Source organism: Aedes aegypti, chromosome 3, assembly GCF_002204515.2.
Source record: "Aedes aegypti strain LVP_AGWG chromosome 3, AaegL5.0 Primary Assembly, whole genome shotgun sequence".
Lineage (NCBI taxonomy): Eukaryota > Metazoa > Arthropoda > Insecta > Diptera > Culicidae > Aedes > Aedes aegypti.
The window spans coordinates 267,045,856-267,064,216 of NC_035109.1; the positions used below are offsets into that span (position 1 = coordinate 267,045,856).

Sequence of the window (18,361 nt, forward strand, 5' to 3'; positions counted from 1 at the left end):
TAGACTTTTGCTGTTTGGTACGAGTACAGTGGTCTCACTATTACGGGTCACCCACTATCAAGGGTCGTTTCCATTTAAAGCTAAGTATGCTGTTTCGCTCAAGAAAAGTAAAGAAATTTCTTGATTGAATGGGTCAAGAAATTTCTTACAGAGAGCCCCATTTGAAATGACATTTCTTCTCAACTGCATACTGCGATCAGAAAAATGTGATTTTCTGGACCATTTCTTGGAAGAAATTTCCCACGCATCGAGATAGGCGATTCCTTTTCTTGTTAGTAGCAAACCTACACGCTTAAATAATTAAATTCTAAACAGCTTAAAGGCCATACTAAAATGATATTCGATCTATTTACCCCATGGGGTGCATATCTGATGATTAATAATTCTTAGTATAAACGACATTTATCAATCGTAATGCATTTATCTCTTTCTTTTTTATGCTGCGGTATGCTTTTGTTTACCTTCAAGATTTCAAGGAAGAATATGAAAACAAACAAAGTAATGAAAAGAAACAAAATGATAAATATTGGTTTATATCATTACCTATGTAACAATAATATGATCATTGTTTTAATCAATCGCGTAGTGCTTAGGGACCCTCGGTAAAATACAGATTATGTATCACAAATACTGCTGGCACAAGAGGAAATCGTCAACTGCCTGCGATCTTCCTCGGTGATTCAAGAACTACTTGGCTCGCTTGATGATTACTGTCCCGATGCTGGGTAACTTCGGGAAAAACGAAAAATAAGCCTGAAAAGTGCGCCAAGGTGATGGTTGGTACGTTGGTACATGCACGTTATTCTGGAACTTACCATTTGTCCGCATATGTGAAGTCCGATGTTCTCCATTAGGGGGGAGTGAATTTTTCGCTACAGTAATAGCATTATTCCGTTCCGAAACTACATACACATTGTACATAATAGCAGTACCCTTCCAGTTAAATCTTATAAGCGCCACTAAATACTTTGAAAACTACTAAAACATATTTAAAACTCCGCGAACTTGGAGACATCCCAAAGATGCTTAGGCTGACCATACGTACCGTATTTAACGGGACAGTACCGTTTTCATCCCCTCGACGGGCTGTCCCGTCGTTTTATGGAAAATGCTCGAATTGTCCCGTATTTTAGGAAATGGAGAATTGGCACATACTTTTCAACACCAGTAAAACAATAACATTAAAAACATAACAAACAGTTTTTAGAAATATTTCAGAGTATATTGTCTTACTCATCTACTTTCCAAGCAATTATTAGTTTCTCAAACAGAATTAAACTTGATCCGTACATGCTTCTGCTTAACTTTTTGCGTTTCTTTACTCATATTTATGCCAAATTTTGGAGGATTTCCAAAATACGGATCTTCATAAGATAATTATTCGATAATACCTAAAATGAAAAAGAACAACTATGTGTTTACTTCTGATACGCAATTGATTGAATTAACTGTTTAAAAAGTGGATATTTCAAAAAAGTAATGAAATATTAGAAAAATTTACGTTTGAATTGGAAAAATTGAAAAGTGTAACAATTTATTTTTTTGGGAAATACTTAAAAAACGCTGCTTCTCGGAAATCAATGATTGCGCTTCAAGGTTCTTAAGTGATTTTTATTGAATCAAACAGACATATAGCTTGGGATTGCATAATCTGGTTCTGCTACTTTCCCTCGAATGGCGGTTTCCCGAATGTCGTTCTCCCGCCAGTTCTCAGAATGCTAGTTCCCCGAAAACCCCGTTTCCCCGAACAGCTCAGTTCTCCGAAAATTCATAACACTCATAATTGTCAGAACCTTTCGCATTTCAAGGTGGTGAACAATATGTATTTTTGGCAATATGTATTTAGTCGAGAATGATCAAATATCTCCTTCTTTGGTAGCTTATCGATCTTTCTAACTCAACACTATCTCACTACCCGAGCAGAAGCAAAGTTCTGACCATTAAATCGAGATATTGATTTGATAGACATAAGAGATAAAAGATCTGAAGGTAATATCAGAATTTTATTCCTAGAACTTCTGAGCCATAGCTAAATTTGATGTTGGAAGATGTAAGGAAAAGCTCGCTGATATTGGTGAGATCTTATAAAAACTAAATATGATATGCTTATAGTATTCCAAGAGTAAATTTTAGATATTATTTTCGGATCTTTTATCTCTTATATCTTTCAAGTTAATATTACTTTTGCATGTCCATATCAAAATTTGCTATAACTTAGCTTTTTCGCCTGCTCGGGTAAAGAATATTATAGCGTTTTTTTGAGCTGAATTGCTTTACAAGGGAACGGGCCATTCGGGGAAATGGCTTCAGAGAAACGGGCCATTCTGGGAAAAGTAGCACAATCGCATAATCTATGTCTTTTAAAATTGTCCCGTTTTTGTTTATTATTTGTCCCGTTTTTATCTGGTTGGCTTATGGTCAGCCTAAAGATGCTCCTCACTGAGAGTGTTTTTTTTTCAAATCTACGGCAGACAAAAACAACCAAGTCCAAAGTGTAGCACCTGTCAACGCAAATGCACCGCCAATAATAATTCTTGAAAATGCATGTGAAAGTATAAACTAATATGATTAACAAGGATTAAAAGACTCAAATGTGGTAGATGTAATAATTAGTACTCTAACTAGTATATTCACATCTCTCCGTGTACCTTAAACTGTTTATATTTCGGCGCTCATTTAAATCCACATCCAGTGGCGGCGGTAACGCGCAGAATATATGCGCGCAATTCAAACGCAACGTCAAAATTCAAGTAGGCTTGGATTTTTGCGTTCTTTATGGACGCAAATGTTTCAAATTAGCCAAATCTGAAACATTTGGTGATTTTTATTTTCACTTAGACGGTACATATATCCCAGTGTAAGACCACTTACATATCAGTGACCAACCTTCATAAATTTTTTATTACTGCTGAGGGTTCATTCACCAGCCCATATAAACATAACAGACACATCAATTTTCCTTAGTTCTACCCTTGTCATTAAAAATGTAACTGGATTGCATTGCTAATTGCTTTTTTCTAATGGAGCAAAGAATCAAATGCTAATCAAGCGTCTTCTCAAATTTATAATAATCATTATATGATGAAGCCTGATTTGCTGCTGAACAGGAATCGCTAAAGAAATTTCTCGCCGATTCCTTACAGAAATTTTCTACAGTGACTCCCGTTTGAACTGACAGTTCTTTTCAACTGCGTACTGTGATCAGAAAAAAAGCGCTTCCTTGCAGGAATTTCCCATGCATCAAGATAGGCGAAGAAATTACTTGTCAGCAGCGAATCAGCTTGAACCAGATGTGTGAAATAGAAAAAAGTTGTATTTTTGTGGTAAATATCCTCACATGCATGTTCAAAAATTGTTGGAATAGAGGTAGTGTCTCACCTCAGGTAGAAGGATCGTCGGTTGAGAAGCATGCGTCGTCGTAGGTAAAAGTGTGGAAGATTTATCGAGAGGTATGATATTTGGATAAGTGTGATTGAATTGTTAACCCGCATAGCTAAAAACGCTTTGACATATTTTCCAAACAACATTTCAATAATAAATCATACGTTAACTGCTTCCGGTATTGCAGCTTAATTGTGTTACTATAAATATATTTCGGTTTTGTACTGTATCTCACACTATATCTACTGAATCACTAGTGGTTACCGTATAGCTAATTGCTATCAATCAGTTCCATATAATCCGTATTTGGAAACTATGAATAAATCAACTATTTATTAACTTACGCGGGTTATATCGGAAATGGTTACAATTTGGCAAAACATTCAAACATGATTGAATACTGTTTAGTATCATGAAAAGTTGTCACACATACTTCGAAGTTTTATGGTTTAATAATAAACATACCGTACGCGGTATAGTTATGTCGCACTTGTGTGCGTTTTGTGAAATCGGAGAAAAATTTTCACCAGTCAAACTGCCATATTTGTTTTCATTTCTGCAGCGAGTGCCGGAACTTGTTTGGTAAGATATTTCTTGTTTATTTGCTCAAAAATAACGTACCTAATTTGTTTTCTGCGTTTTTCAGAGGTGAATTAAGAAATTCATTCTTTTGGAGACTTCAACATGCTGCTGCAACATATCTACAGGTAAGTTTAATTCACATCTTTTATCGAAGTCAGAGTTGACAATGTTTTCTTTGTTTTCTAGAGTTTCCAAAAGACATTACAACAGCGCCGTAAGACTGTGGAATTTAGACTCTGAATTTAGTTTGAACCTGTTTCGCAACTTCCAGCAGAAGTTGGAGTTTTTGGAGTAGTCAAAAAACGATTTACAATCGAGCTAAAGGTGGAGGCCGGAATCCGGAAAATCTGCCGGATGATTAGGACGATATCGACTATGATCGATTTTATTTCCTTTTACTTGGCCATTTCAATATAATCTACGAACATATTAATACAACATTTCTTGGATCTGTGTACAATTAATTGAGAATATATTTGAAGTTTATTTGATACACGAATTGTCTTGTTTCATTATTTTGAAAAGGAAAAAAAACTATGAAATACCATTTACTACCATAATCTAATAATTCCACAAACTGTAAACGTTTTTATTCAAAACATATTGTTATACTATTTTAGAACTGTTTCTTTTGATGTAGATTGGGTGAAAAATGGATAATATGTCTACCATCTGATGAATGGTAAACGAAAAATTTTGTTCGGGAAAATCGACGATTTTTTATGGTAACATAACTTAACCGCCTATTTCCCACATTGTTATATGTCTGATTACTGTTTCCCATTTTGTCAAAACCGTCTCTGGTACAGTGGGTATATTGTTATTCTGGATGTTGTGCGGAATGGTTCAGATATCGTTTGAAGTGGTTGTATACAGTATTGGAAACAGTGCTTATATGGTTCATGATTATGCGGGAATATATACCTGGAATGAATAAAGAGAGTTGCAGCTGCTGATTGAGGTATCAGTCAGTTAGTTGCCCAGTTGAAGGAGACATCTACTGTATTGTATTTCTTTATGATTTGCAATCGGATGTGGACGGGCTAGCCTCGCTAGGATCTGCGTGGTCTTAGCGGACTAGCTCTTCAACAAAAATAACATGCCAAATTCATGTATAAAATTGATGCCAATATTCTTTTGAAATGTTGCACGTTTCCCTGAAGTCATCTACTGCTAATAAATATTGATTTGACAAATTCATTGATTGGATAGTTGAATTTGAAAAGATAATAATATTTTTCTTATTATACTTTTTATGATTAAAAAGGCAAAATTTTCAAACTTTGTCAAAAAATAATAGAAAGGGGGTTGCAAATCATTTGAAAACGACCTATTTATAGAATTTTCTTGCACTTCAAGACCCATATAGGCGCGTCCCTGATCCATCCAAAATTTTTATTTTGTCGAACAGTGTAATGACGTCCCGTATGGCCAAGGACATATAGGAAGGAATCCCTGTCATGGCAGTGAAGATGGATTCCTCACATATACAAACACATTTCTGGAGGTCCACATTATTTCTCAAAATATTTTACTTACCTACACTAAATTCACTCCCAAATTGCTAACGAGACATCAGAACACTATTATCACATTATTTTACAATTTTTGTAGTTTTAACACTAGTATCTGGTGGAAATTTCATGAATCATGCTAATTTTCGACACGGACGTTCAACTTTGCTACAATTGCTTGCGAACGAAGAACACTTTTCGCCTAATTTTACCACTTCCGCTAAACGTAGAACTTCCAACACAATTTACTTTCACTACTTGTTATTGCAATTTCAGAGATAACTTTCCGTTCTGCGGTTGAACAGAAAGCTACCGCAGCTGTCACATTACTGATTTTTACAAAGCATCATGGATCGGCCTTGGAAACCATACTGATGATTGTTGTTTTCGGCTGTTTTTCAAAGCTGTGGACTCTACTAGCATACTTTGATGAGATGGTTTCGTTCAATGATACAATGATTCTCAAGTCTGCGGTAGAACTTTGACAGCTGTGGTAGAACTTGGCGGCTACCGCAGGACGGAAAATTTTCAAAAGAAACGCAATAATTAAAGAACAATTACTGGTTGATTTCTGATGAAAACAACCTAAAATTTCACCAAACCGTGCTAAAAACAATCACTCGATCACAGCATTTTTTTTTATTTTTCTAATTTTACGCCGGCTGCTCGCTTGCAGGGTTGTCAGATATGTTGATGGTTACGTACGACATCAAGCAATCTTATTTAGTCAAAGGGGAAAAGACTCAAATTGAAGTAGCGATTACTGGCAACAACGTCTTATCAATTATAGTTTCACTATTACCAACAAATAGGAGAATATTTTTTGTGTACCACTACTTTTATACAGTTATTAGTGGATTCAAAGGAGTTTCACCTTAAGTACACATGAGCCTGCCAAATAAAATGATAAAAAGGTCATATAGGGAGACTTACGGCTTCGGCACCTTGAGACTATTATCGGCAACCAAATTTCAAAAGCCAAATACACAGTATTTTACTATCAAAACACACCAATGAAAACATTCAGATGATTCTTCGTTCTGTCAGCTACCTACTAACGAGATTTCCGAGACGGAACAAACAATTTCGCCAAAGATGTCAGCAATTCAAATGAACACGCCTCAAAATGCGACTGATTTGGAGCTGCCGAAGTGATTCGTTTGCAGCTCTTATGGAAAAGCTGCCGAACAGAATGAGGCTGCCGACAATAGTCACACTGACAAGAGATGTTCGCAGCGTAATTAATCTGCTGATGTCCGAAAAAATCACAAGAAAAGCGCGGCATCGGCTTAGACTGCCGAGAATACGTAAGTTCCCCTATATAAGGGCGAATAGTAAATTCTAGCGTAACATTTGAAAAGGGCCTAACTGCAAAATGTAAACAAACTTGATTATTCATTATTCGTATAATTTTTTACGTGAATTACTCCTACATACTCTTACGGGCATGAAAAATGCATTATTAATGGTAATTTTATTCAAATTTAAAAGGGCCTATCTGAAAATGATAAAACTAAGAGGGCCTAACTGGTCATAAAAGGGCCTAACTGAAAATTTCCATCAAAATCAGATTGGCCCTTCCATGCGTTTTTAATTTTCCTCCATATTTTTCAATATTTAGCCATTGTATAGTGTTTCTCTCGAATAATGGAACCTAGTGAAATATTTGAAAAGAGTCTATCAGCATAACGTAAAAATTGAGAAATTCTCGATTGAAGATTCTGTAACATATTGATTGTTACTATTTTAAACTCATTGCTATCTAATAGTTTTAAAATTTTGTTCGACACCCATTAAAGTCTGTTGCGTGGCCCATTATGTTTCTAATCTCAAATAACACAACAACTCGTAAAAATTGTTGAATTCAAACATCATCGGCAGATAGGCCCTTCTATGAATCTTCAAACCAGTTAGGCCCTTTCAGTTAGGCCCTTTGATTGAACATGGTTTCAGTTAGGCCCTTTTATAATTTGCTAATTTTATTGATTTTTGAATTGGTTTGCACAAATCTTGAAAAAAATTTAGCGATTATGTGAAAAAACACTATATAATAGCTAAATATTGGAAATTTTCGGTTGAAGATTCAGTACCATATTGATTATTCCTATTTCAAACCCATTCGCTTTTTACTAGTTTCATACTTGGGGAAGATCCAAAAATGACGTCCATCGTTTTTCGGGATTTCTAGAACCTTTCTACCCCCTCTGTCACGCTTTTTCCAATACCCAATCCATGCACTATCACATTTTCGTACATCCCCCCATTGGAGGAGGCCCCAATTGATGGACTTTTTTTTGGGATAATCCCTTGTGTTCGACACTTATAATGGTCTATTACGTGGCTCACAACGATTTGAATTTCAAATAGCACAACAACTTGTAAAAATAGTTCAATTCAAACATCATCCGCAGATAGGCCCTTTTACGAATTTTCAAACCAGTTAGTCCCTTTTTGAATTTGCTAATTTTATTGATTATTGAAGTGATTTGCATAATTCTTCAACAACATTTAATGATTATGTGAGAAAACAACACAATATCATACAAGCTAAATATTGGAAACTATTCTATACAAAATCAGCAACATATTGATTATTGATATTTCAAACCCATTCACTTTTTTACTAGTTTTATACTTGTGTTAGACACTCATTATGGTTTATTACGTGGCCCAGAACGTTAGTAATCTCAAATAGCAAAACGACTCGTGAAAATGGTTGCATTCAAATATCATCAGCAGTTAGGCCCCTTAATGAATCTTCAAACCAGTTAGGCCCTTTCAGTTAGGCCCTTGGATTGGACATGGTTTCAGTTAGGCCCCTCCAGTTAGGCCCTTTTATTTAACATAGTTCCAGTTAGGCCCTCTTGGAATTTGTTAATTTTATTGAATATTGAATAGATTTTCAAAGTTTTAGAACAAAAACAATCGATTATGTGAGAAAATCAACATTGAATATTGAAAATTCTTTATTGAAGATTCAGTACTATATTGATTATTCATATTTCAAACCCTTTCTCCTATTTACTAGTTTTATACTTGTGTTCGACACCAATAATAGTCTACTAGGTGGCCCATAACGATTTAAATCTTAAATAACAAAACAACTCGTGAAAATGGTCGAATTCAAACATCATCGGCAGATAGGCCCTTTTACGAGACTGCAAACCAGTTAGGCCCTTTCAGTTAGGCCCTTTGCTTGAACATGGTTTCAGTTAGGCCCCTCCAGTTAGGCCCTTTTATTAAACTTAGTTCCAGTTAGGCCCTTTTGGAATTTGTTAATTTTATTGATTATTGAAGTGATTTTCAAAGTTTTAGAACAAAATCAATCGATTAGGTATGTGAGAAAATCAACATTGATTAATAAAAATTCTTTATTGAAGATTCAGTACTATATTGATTCCTATTTCAAGCCCATCCTCTTTTTTACTAGTTTTATCATAATCTTAATGCGAAGTTAGTTGAAAAACTGATTTTTTATCCTGAAAAAAAAAATCAATTACATTAAAAAAATTGAATAATTTTTATTTGGTAATTTCCAAAAGTCGCGATTTTCACAAAAACAAATTCGTTATAAACTGAGAGCTTTCTTTGACAAGTTGTCATTTTCGCATTCGTATATCGTGTGACAAGTACGAAGGTACTCTATATTCAGGAAAGTAAAGGAATTTTCCATTACGAAAAAACCTGGACCAAGCCATTCTGAAGGTATCTGAATTCCATTCCCACTCAGATACCTTTAGAATGGCTTTGCTTTGTAGCCGCGGACTTAAACTGCTCGGCTGAAGAAGGCCCTCAAGTATAAAACAAGTAAAAAAGTGAATGGGTTTGAAATAGATATAATCAATAAGGTACTGAACCTTCAATCGAGAATATCCAACATTTAGCTATTACATTGTTTTTCTCTCGCTTTATTTTATTTAAGAACTATGAAAATCACAATAAGCAATAAAATCAACAAATTCCAAAAGGGCCTAACTGGAACTCTGTTTAATAAAAGGGCCTAACTGGAGGGGCCTAACTGAAACCATGTCCAATCCAAGGGCCTAACTGAAAGGGCCTAACTGGTTTGAAGATTCATTAAGGGGCCTAACTGCTGATGATATTTGAATGCAACCATTTTCACGAGTCGTTTTGCTATTTGAGATTACTAACGTTCTGGGCCACGTAATAAACCATAATGAGTGTCTAACACAAGTATAAAACTAGTAAAAAAAGTGAATGGGTTTGAAATATCAATAATCAATATGTTGCTGATTTTGTATAGAATAGTTTCCAATATTTAGCTTGTATGATATTGTGTTGTTTTCTCACATAATCATTAAATGTTGTTGAAGAATTATGCAAATCACTTCAATAATCAATAAAAATAGCAAATTCAAAAAGGGCCTAACTGGTTTGAAAATTCGTAAAAGGGCCTATCTGCGGATGATGTTTGAATTGAACTATTTTTACAAGTTGTTGTGCTATTTGAAATTCAAATCGTTGTGAGCCACGTAATAGACCATTATAAGTCGAACACAAGGGATTATCCCAAAAAAAAGTCCATCAATTGGGGCCTCCTCCAATGGGGGGATGTACGAAAATGTGATAGTGCATGGATTGGGTATTGGAAAAAGCGTGACAGAAGGGGTAGAAAGGTTCTAGAAATCCCGAAAAACGATGGACGTCATTTTTGGATCTTCCCCAAGTATGAAACTAGTAAAAAGCGAATGGGTTTGAAATAGGAATAATCAATATGGTACTGAATCTTCAACCGAAAATTTCCAATATTTAGCTATTATATAGTGTTTTTTCACATAATCGCTAAAATTTTTTCAAGATTTGTGCAAACCAATTAAAAAATCAATAAAATTAGCAAATTATAAAAGGGCCTAACTGAAACCATGTTCAATCAAAGGGCCTAACTGAAAGGGCCTAACTGGTTTGAAGATTCATAGAAGGGCCTATCTGCCGATGATGTTTGAATTCAACAATTTTGACGAGTTGTTGTGTTATTTGAGATTAGAAACATAATGGGCCACGCAACAGACTTTAATGGGTGTCGAACACAGGTATGAAACTAGTAAAAATGCGAATGGGTTTAAAATAGGAATTATAAATATGGTACGGAATCTTCAATTGAGAATTTCTCAATGTTTACGTTTTGCAGATAGGCCCTTTTCAAATGTTACGCTAGAATTAGCACTTCTCAGTTGTTGTACTGCAGTCTCCACAAAATCAGCTGTTCCGCATCGCATTCCTGGTCCCCGAGTTTCGATGCGGTAACGTTGGCAGCTCCGGTAGCTATGTCAAACATCTGTCATCCATCAGCGCGATCGCGGCATCCATTTTTCTTTTGGCACAAAGTCGCCGCTCTTTTCCTCTCATCTTCGCGTTTACAGACGGCTTCGGAGCGAGTGGTTGAAATTTTGTGAATTTTTCCGGTGGAATTTTGCGAGTAAATCGGACCGTAAATAACGCGTAACCATGTCCAAGGAGGAGGAGACCGTCGAAACGGCGGATACCAATGAAAATTCGGTGAGTTTGGGGGGAAAACACGGTGATAAATCGGGAGGAACTTTCTCGGCTAAGAATGAGTGAAAGGACGCTTTCTGGTTTCCTTTGTATCAGAAGATTGCGAAATTCAAACATAAAACACACAGCTGATGGGATTCTTTCCCTTTTCCAGAATGAATCCAACTCGGATACAACGTCGTCCCACACCAAGGAACCGGATTACGATGCGACGCTGGAAACGGACCGGAGCAAACGGTTCGATTTCCTGCTGAAGCAGACGGAGATTTTTGCCCATTTCATGCAAGCTGCCCCGGCGAAGGGTTCCTCGGGAAGTCCACCGGCAAAGGCGAAAGGAAAATCGAAAAAGAGCGACAAAGCGGAGAAGCAGCCGACTACGAGTTCCTCCAGTGGCGATCCGGGAGAGTAAGTGTTGATTGATTGCCTGATATGCACAATGGGCCAGAACGGAAAATTAGGGGGACAAAATTATTTTGACTATGAAGATGTCACGGTGCTCCGACAAATGCCCTGGGCTTGGGATTATATTTTCCAGGGAGCGATGAATTTTGATAATTGATCGCTGTTGTTAGTAGTTTTGATTAGATGTTGGGTAAATTTCAAAGCAATGGCAACCTTTTTATTACAAAATTTAGATTTTATCTTCTGACCTAAAGATTCTGGTTAAACTACTGCATAGTACGGCTATCACTCATCAAAATTAATTTCACTTCGGGAAAATATAAATTCAAGCTGGCGAGAAGATTACAAACTGAGGGTGGGTTAGGAGCACAATCAGACCCTTGAATGTGCAATGTGGGGTAGTAATTGGGAATGCCATTGACGGTTTGTAATCTTCTACGAGGTTTTCGAAAACCAACAGGGCGCGTGCACCGGGTTGCGGATAGGAGCAAAGGGAGATCAATAGCATCTACCTAAAATAATAGAGCAAAAAGCCGTTCCATGATTAGGTAATGTTAAGCGATCTTCTATGGTGTTCTAGTACTATAAAATTCTTCACTCACTGGGAATTCTGGCCTTGATAATATCAATAGTGATAAAAACATAAAATAATACCTAATACTTAATAAGTACAATGTAGCTTTAATGTAGTAATAAATGAAATAAAATCAATTTTCTATACTTGACAAGGTTTTGAAGACAATCAATGAGTGAAAGAACTACCTATTAGAAAAGCCACATCAGCTAAGTCTATACATATACAAATGTTGGTCATAGGGTCATGGCGAGCATTCGATATGTATGTCTATGACTGATTCTGATCTAATAGGGGCACTAGAAGACCACGCGGACAATTTCGAAACAAATTATTTTTATACATCGGTCTTACGTTCCGAAAGGCTCAGCTATGCTGCAAAGTAGTTTTATAAGTTATTCATTACTGCTGTTTAATTGTTTATAATTCTAACAAAACTACATAATTAACTCATTACTAATCACTGTTCCTATATTCTCTTTTTCTCTCCTTCTTATCTGTTGCATGCTCATAATCATCACTAATATAATGCATGAGCATGCACAATAAGAATAATTTCAGGATTGAAAGCAGTACATGGATACCTGGATAGAATAGCTTCGAAAAGGGCGCTCAAAATATAATATTTCTGGTCAGGGAAGTATTTCATCAAGGGTATGTAAAATTTTTCCATTATTAACATCTAGATCACATAAACAAATGAACTAATATCAAATATTTTTTAAATATTTTTATATAAATCAGCATCGTCAATCAGTGTAAAAACAGATAAAGTTTGTAAAGTTATCACCATCGATTAAATTGCGCTCTGTATAGTAATATTCATTCAGTATCAAAATCTCCTAAAGCGTCGCATTGTGCCATCAGCAGCCCTTAGCATCACTCTCATATTGTTATTATTTTGTTGTTTATAAAATTTCTAGAAAGCGATCAGCATATTCTTTCTTACTTGTACAATGGCCGATCTATTTGGAATTTTAATAAGTCAAATCAAACTTCAAAACTCAAATTAAATTGCTTTCAGCACATTTACATTTTGCAGCATTAATCGCATTACTGTGTCAAGTCTTCTCCATTCCCTATACCCTACCCCAACCCTTCTTATCCTTTCCGATGGTGTTCAAGTGGTCCGCATAGACTATTACGGCCATTACCTATCCCTTACCCCGGCTTTGGACTGACTTGCGCTCTCATTGCCCCACCAAACGCTGCAAAATGAAAATGAAATGAAGATGTCACGGTGCTCCGACAAACCGTTATTATGACAAAAAAAAATTGTCCATCAAATCTGAGTACAGGGCAGGAATCAAGGTTATTCTGCACTTCACTTCAAAATCTAGGAGGAATCTCAAGAAATCATGATTTGAAATTTTTGTCTAAAAATTTTAAAAGTGTCATTCTAATTCGTCGTAAGCGCTATTATTCGTCGTATCAAACTTAAAATGTTCTACTACGTCGGATATTCAAACTTACCTGCGACATAGATTCATTTTCCAAGAGTAATTTTGTGAATGCTGCTCTGGTTCGTACACTTGTACACCAGAAATGCAATAAAACTACTGTATTTCGATAAATAATTTCAGTTCAATTATCCACTTTGGACTTTTTCGCCGAAATCGCATGGACGAACACGATTTGAGAGAAATGCTTAGCGATCGACGGAGCCACACCACTTTCCAACACAAGTTTCTTTCCGCCCTCGTGGGTGACTTACTTCGCCGGGCACTTATTTTCACTATGGAAAACCTTCGCAATTCTTCACTGAAGGATTTCGTTCCAATCACACGCCGTAAAAGTTCTAAAATTTACGAAATTTTAAGAAATTTCTTCGTCGACCGCGTATAATCGAAAATGTTGTTCACAAATTTCATAACGCTGAAGGGGGTGGGTGGGTGTCAACGAAATGATACAGCTCATACAAAATTCGTAAAAATATTTATATAAAAAGCGTTACGAGGGGGTGGGTGGGTGTCAAAAATAACCATTTTTGGCGTTATGAAATTTGTGAACAGGCCCAAACAAAGTTCAATCCGTCGTACTGAAAAAAAAAAGCTTGTGCGCGATGCTCGTCGTAGAAAACGATTTCTTTGATTGTGTTGGTTTCGCAGTTTTGTGAGCAGCTGTCATGATTGTTCGGTCAAAAGGGATTGTGTTTAAACATAATAGCTGAATTTTGATGCCGAACAAGAATTTAAATGAAAATAATGAAATTTTCATCATGCTGAAGGAATGGAGGAAGATGCCAGTAGATCTATATGTTCTAGTAAATCATTTTATTATAGCGTTGATATGTATTTTGACCACTCACTATATCACAGTGAGCCGTAAGTTGTGAGACGAATCTGGAAACTGATTGCGACAGAAATGAAAACGATACGACGAATTGAGAATACGGCAAGATGCAATTTCATTGCATAATTTCAAAAAGACGATCAAGTTTCATCAAAATCTTATTGTACAATGCAAAAGCCGTATTGAAAAGCATTGTTTGGCATCGGTTCGTATCAGCATCATTCAATGATCAAAGCTTAATACAATGGATACTAGTACATCATCCTATACACCATATTAAAATTACGCAATAGCACTAAAAAACCTACAAAAACGCTCAAAAAGTTGGCCAAACTGTTCTCAATTAGTATACAATTGCTATTGTAGTTATAATAAGAAATATTTACAACCGATTACTTTTCAAATCGACGTAAGTAACTTGCATAAATTTTTGTGAAAATTAGTTAAGAATAATCACAAACTGTCTTCTATAAAACTGTTTTAAAATGGATATACAGGTTGTAGAGCATATTGCTGTTTGCATTTGAGATGCAAATTTTGACTAGATGTCCTCCAAATGCGGTAAAACAAAACAACCAAAGGCACCTAGCAACGTTTTCCAAAATCACCGCCGACCTAGCAAGAAAAATTTATCTTTGACATCGCATTTCTTGTAGAAAATCTTACCGCATTTGGTGTTCCCGCATTTGATATTTGCGTTTCAAATGCACACAGCAATATGTTGGTTAATACAAGTACTGAAGACACAAAATTGCTCAGATTAATATTTATGCTGCAAATAAATATATATATATATATATATATATATATATATATATATATATATATATATATATATATATATATATATATATATATACATATTTCAATACGTATAAACAGTAAACTCACAACATAATGTTAAAAAACGGTCATATTTTACATGAATCCGCAGTACAAAGTAATTGCATACTTCATCTGCTACAAATAAACTATTCTTTCGCTACCTAAAAACTATTGAGAATCAAAATGTTCTAACATTATCAAAATTTGAATTGCTTATGATCTTGCGAAATATTATTCTTATACTTCATGCACTTTAAATAAACTAACTTTTAGTTGCAGGAATTTATGAGATCCTTCCACATATCATTGGGCCGTATGAATAAAATGTAGTAAAGTTGAGTTTACTACATTCTCGGTAGTAAACGCTATATGTGGAACACGAGTGGAATATGTTTGTGTCATTTTCCTTTCTACACCTTTCGAACATACTACAAACAACGCATTGCTATGAATAAAGGTAGCATTTACTACAAAGCTACTGGTAGTTAGCTTCAGAGGTTGCTACACATGCTTTGAGATTGCGGAATTGAATGGAATAATTTACTTTTGAGTAAAAATCATGGGAAAACGATATGAGTTTTGATATTTCGGAAGGTATTTTGAGTTTTGCTTAGGAATATCCGTGTGAATTCTGGCATTACGATAATTATGTTATTTTCTAGGAATTTTAGGATGTCGGTAGGAATTCAGATATTTATAATGTAATTTGAAATTTTACTTGTAAACTCTGACATCTCAGATTTCCTTTTGAATTCCGGAATTCCTGTAGGAACTTTGGGATTCCGATAGGGATGTCGGATTTTTTGTGATAATTCTGGAAGTTTAAATACAATTCTAGGAATATTGCGGAAATATTAGGAATCTGTTAAAAACTTTAGAATTGGGGTGGGAATGGGATTCCGAATATTAATCTCTTGGAATTCTGTGGGTATCTTTGAGACGGTATTTTTGTAAGAATCTATGAGATTGCGGTGGGATTCCTGCGAATTATTGTGTGAATATTTGTAATTCTGAAAACCAATCTTCGTAATTATTGTAAAAACCTTTAAGACTCCGTTGATCTTCAGTTCCGTTGGAATTTCAAAGCAAAGCTTTAATATAAACGATTTGAATGTCGGTAAATATTTTATAGATTTCAATGGGATTTTTTGTGAAATCGACAAGAATTTTGATAATTTCAAAGGGAACCATGGTGTTTTAGGGGAGATCCTCATTGAATTCTAACGACTGCCAATGGAATCACTACAATTCCCATAAAAATCTCGACATTCTAAGTTCTAGACATTCCAAGGATACTATCAGAAACCCCACCAAAATAGCGAGAATATCGTAGAAACACTTAGAACTTCCGGAATTCAACATGCTGTTAAGAAAACACACGGGGAGCATCAAAATTCTACCGCAATTTCACCAGAATCTCAGTACTGGTGCTAGAAAATATGTGGTTCCAAATTTGATAGCTGTAATCTCAAGATCTCTTCATAGATGTTAAGCTAGTATTTAAAAATCATCAATCACTGGCGTTGGCGAAGGCCGAAAACCACCCAGAAAATTCTTTGATGTACCATCATCATAAAATCATAGACATAAAGAGAATACCAGACTAATCGCAAAATTACACTACAAATTTTGTCAAATAACAGCACCTTCATGATTTGTGCAAATTGTCGCGTAATCGATTAGATTCCATGCATTTTCTTCATATGCATGATTGTATTAATTTTAGGCGTCACTCTGAATAGATTGTTCTTTACGTGCAGAATCACTCTGCACTCTGAATGGAAATTTCTTAACGTGCAGCTTCAGTCACTGCTCATGTTCGAAAGTAGTAAGTACTACATGTTCGAAAAGTTTTTTATTCATACCAAAAGTGTAGTAAACTTTGTGGATTTTGTTTTTGAGTAGATGCTACATGTAGTAAAGTTCAAAATTTTTTATTCATACCACCCATTGTCTCGACATAAAAAATCAGAACGGATGTTTTTGTACAAAACTTATCAATCATCACAGTACTTGGTAGTTACATAATTCGTGTGTATCAACTTAACAAGTCAAGCATACGTAACTAACAGTTCCATTTAAAAGAAGGCAAACTTTAAGTTACAAACTAAAAATTGTGAAGAGCATGTTTCGCAGAAAAAATGTTATATACCATGCCCACACAGTTACGGATCACCCACAGTGACGGATCACTTCGGCGTTCAACATCGAATAACTCGATCAAAACATAAACGTTGACGTAAAACATATTTTCCCATGTTATACTATTTGTCTTCTACCATTTGTAATGTTACACGGAGAAAACGGAAAACTCATATTTGAGTATATTTTAACTAGTGTAGAACTAGCCCTCGTGCGTTAAAATACACTCTAATAAAGATTTAAAAAAAAAAAAAAAATATTTTTACTTATTTTTGAGTTATTTTTCTCTCCCTATTTCATTCGCTCCTTCTATTGTTGTCAGAGAGGGAAGAGCAAAACAACCCAAAAACCGAACCTTTGTGCGTTACCTCAAATTTGAGTAAGTGGCGCAGTACTGGAAGTTGAGTTGTTTGATCTGCCGGTTGAGTGAAAAGAACATAGCCAGTAGGTATTTTTTTGCACGGCTGCAAATGAAAACAACTTCTACCCCATCAACTCAAAATTAGGTTAACGCACGAACCCCACGAATTGAGTGGAATGAACTCACTTTTGAGTACTTCATTTTCTCCGTGTAAGCACAACATTCAACAGCTAAATAACGGTGTATTTGACAGTTGGTACCACACAGCTATCATTATATGGCCGTTTTCTGTAAGAGGTGCCGTCAGCACTCATAAGCTCCCACAGGTGGTAAAATTCAAATATTATAGCATAAAGCATGCTCGTTTGCTTCGATTTAGTATGAATTCATCTTTGGAAAACATTTTTCTTGATTGTTGATTCTAAATACCGAATATTAGCACTTCTAACTAGTGATCCATAATATGGACCAGAAAATGATTGTTTACCACGGTTATGGATCACTTCCAAAGAATGTATATTTCTGCCATTTTGAGCATTGGATTCGACATTTTCAGACAATAGCACTAAAGATAAAACTAATAAAATATCAAGGTTTGTCAATTTCGTTTTCTGGTAGACAAAAATGGGTGGAAAACTTGGTGTGCAGCGAAAACAGTTCATGTCTCAGTTACTACAATGCAGTACCACAAAAAAGAGCATTTTACCCTTGTTTCCAGCTCTACCACTGCTATTTTTTTGCAGTAATATGTGACACATTGTTAACTTTCGCTAA

The 18,361-nt window shown here is 35.4% G+C and overlaps 1 protein-coding gene across 1 annotated transcript in view; it reads left to right on the forward strand.

Moving 5' to 3' along the window:
* The first annotated feature begins 10,795 nt into the window (after positions 1-10,795).
* The window catches only part of LOC5579656 (chromatin-remodeling complex ATPase chain Iswi), a 28,675-nt gene continuing 21,109 nt past the window's right edge, over positions 10,796-18,361 (forward strand). The window contains exons 1-2 of the mRNA XM_001648080.2: positions 10,796-10,994; positions 11,146-11,396. Of these exons, the coding sequence (XP_001648130.1) occupies positions 10,944-10,994; positions 11,146-11,396 (302 nt within the window). The 5' untranslated portion in view covers positions 10,796-10,943. The remainder of the gene's footprint in view (positions 10,995-11,145; positions 11,397-18,361) is intronic.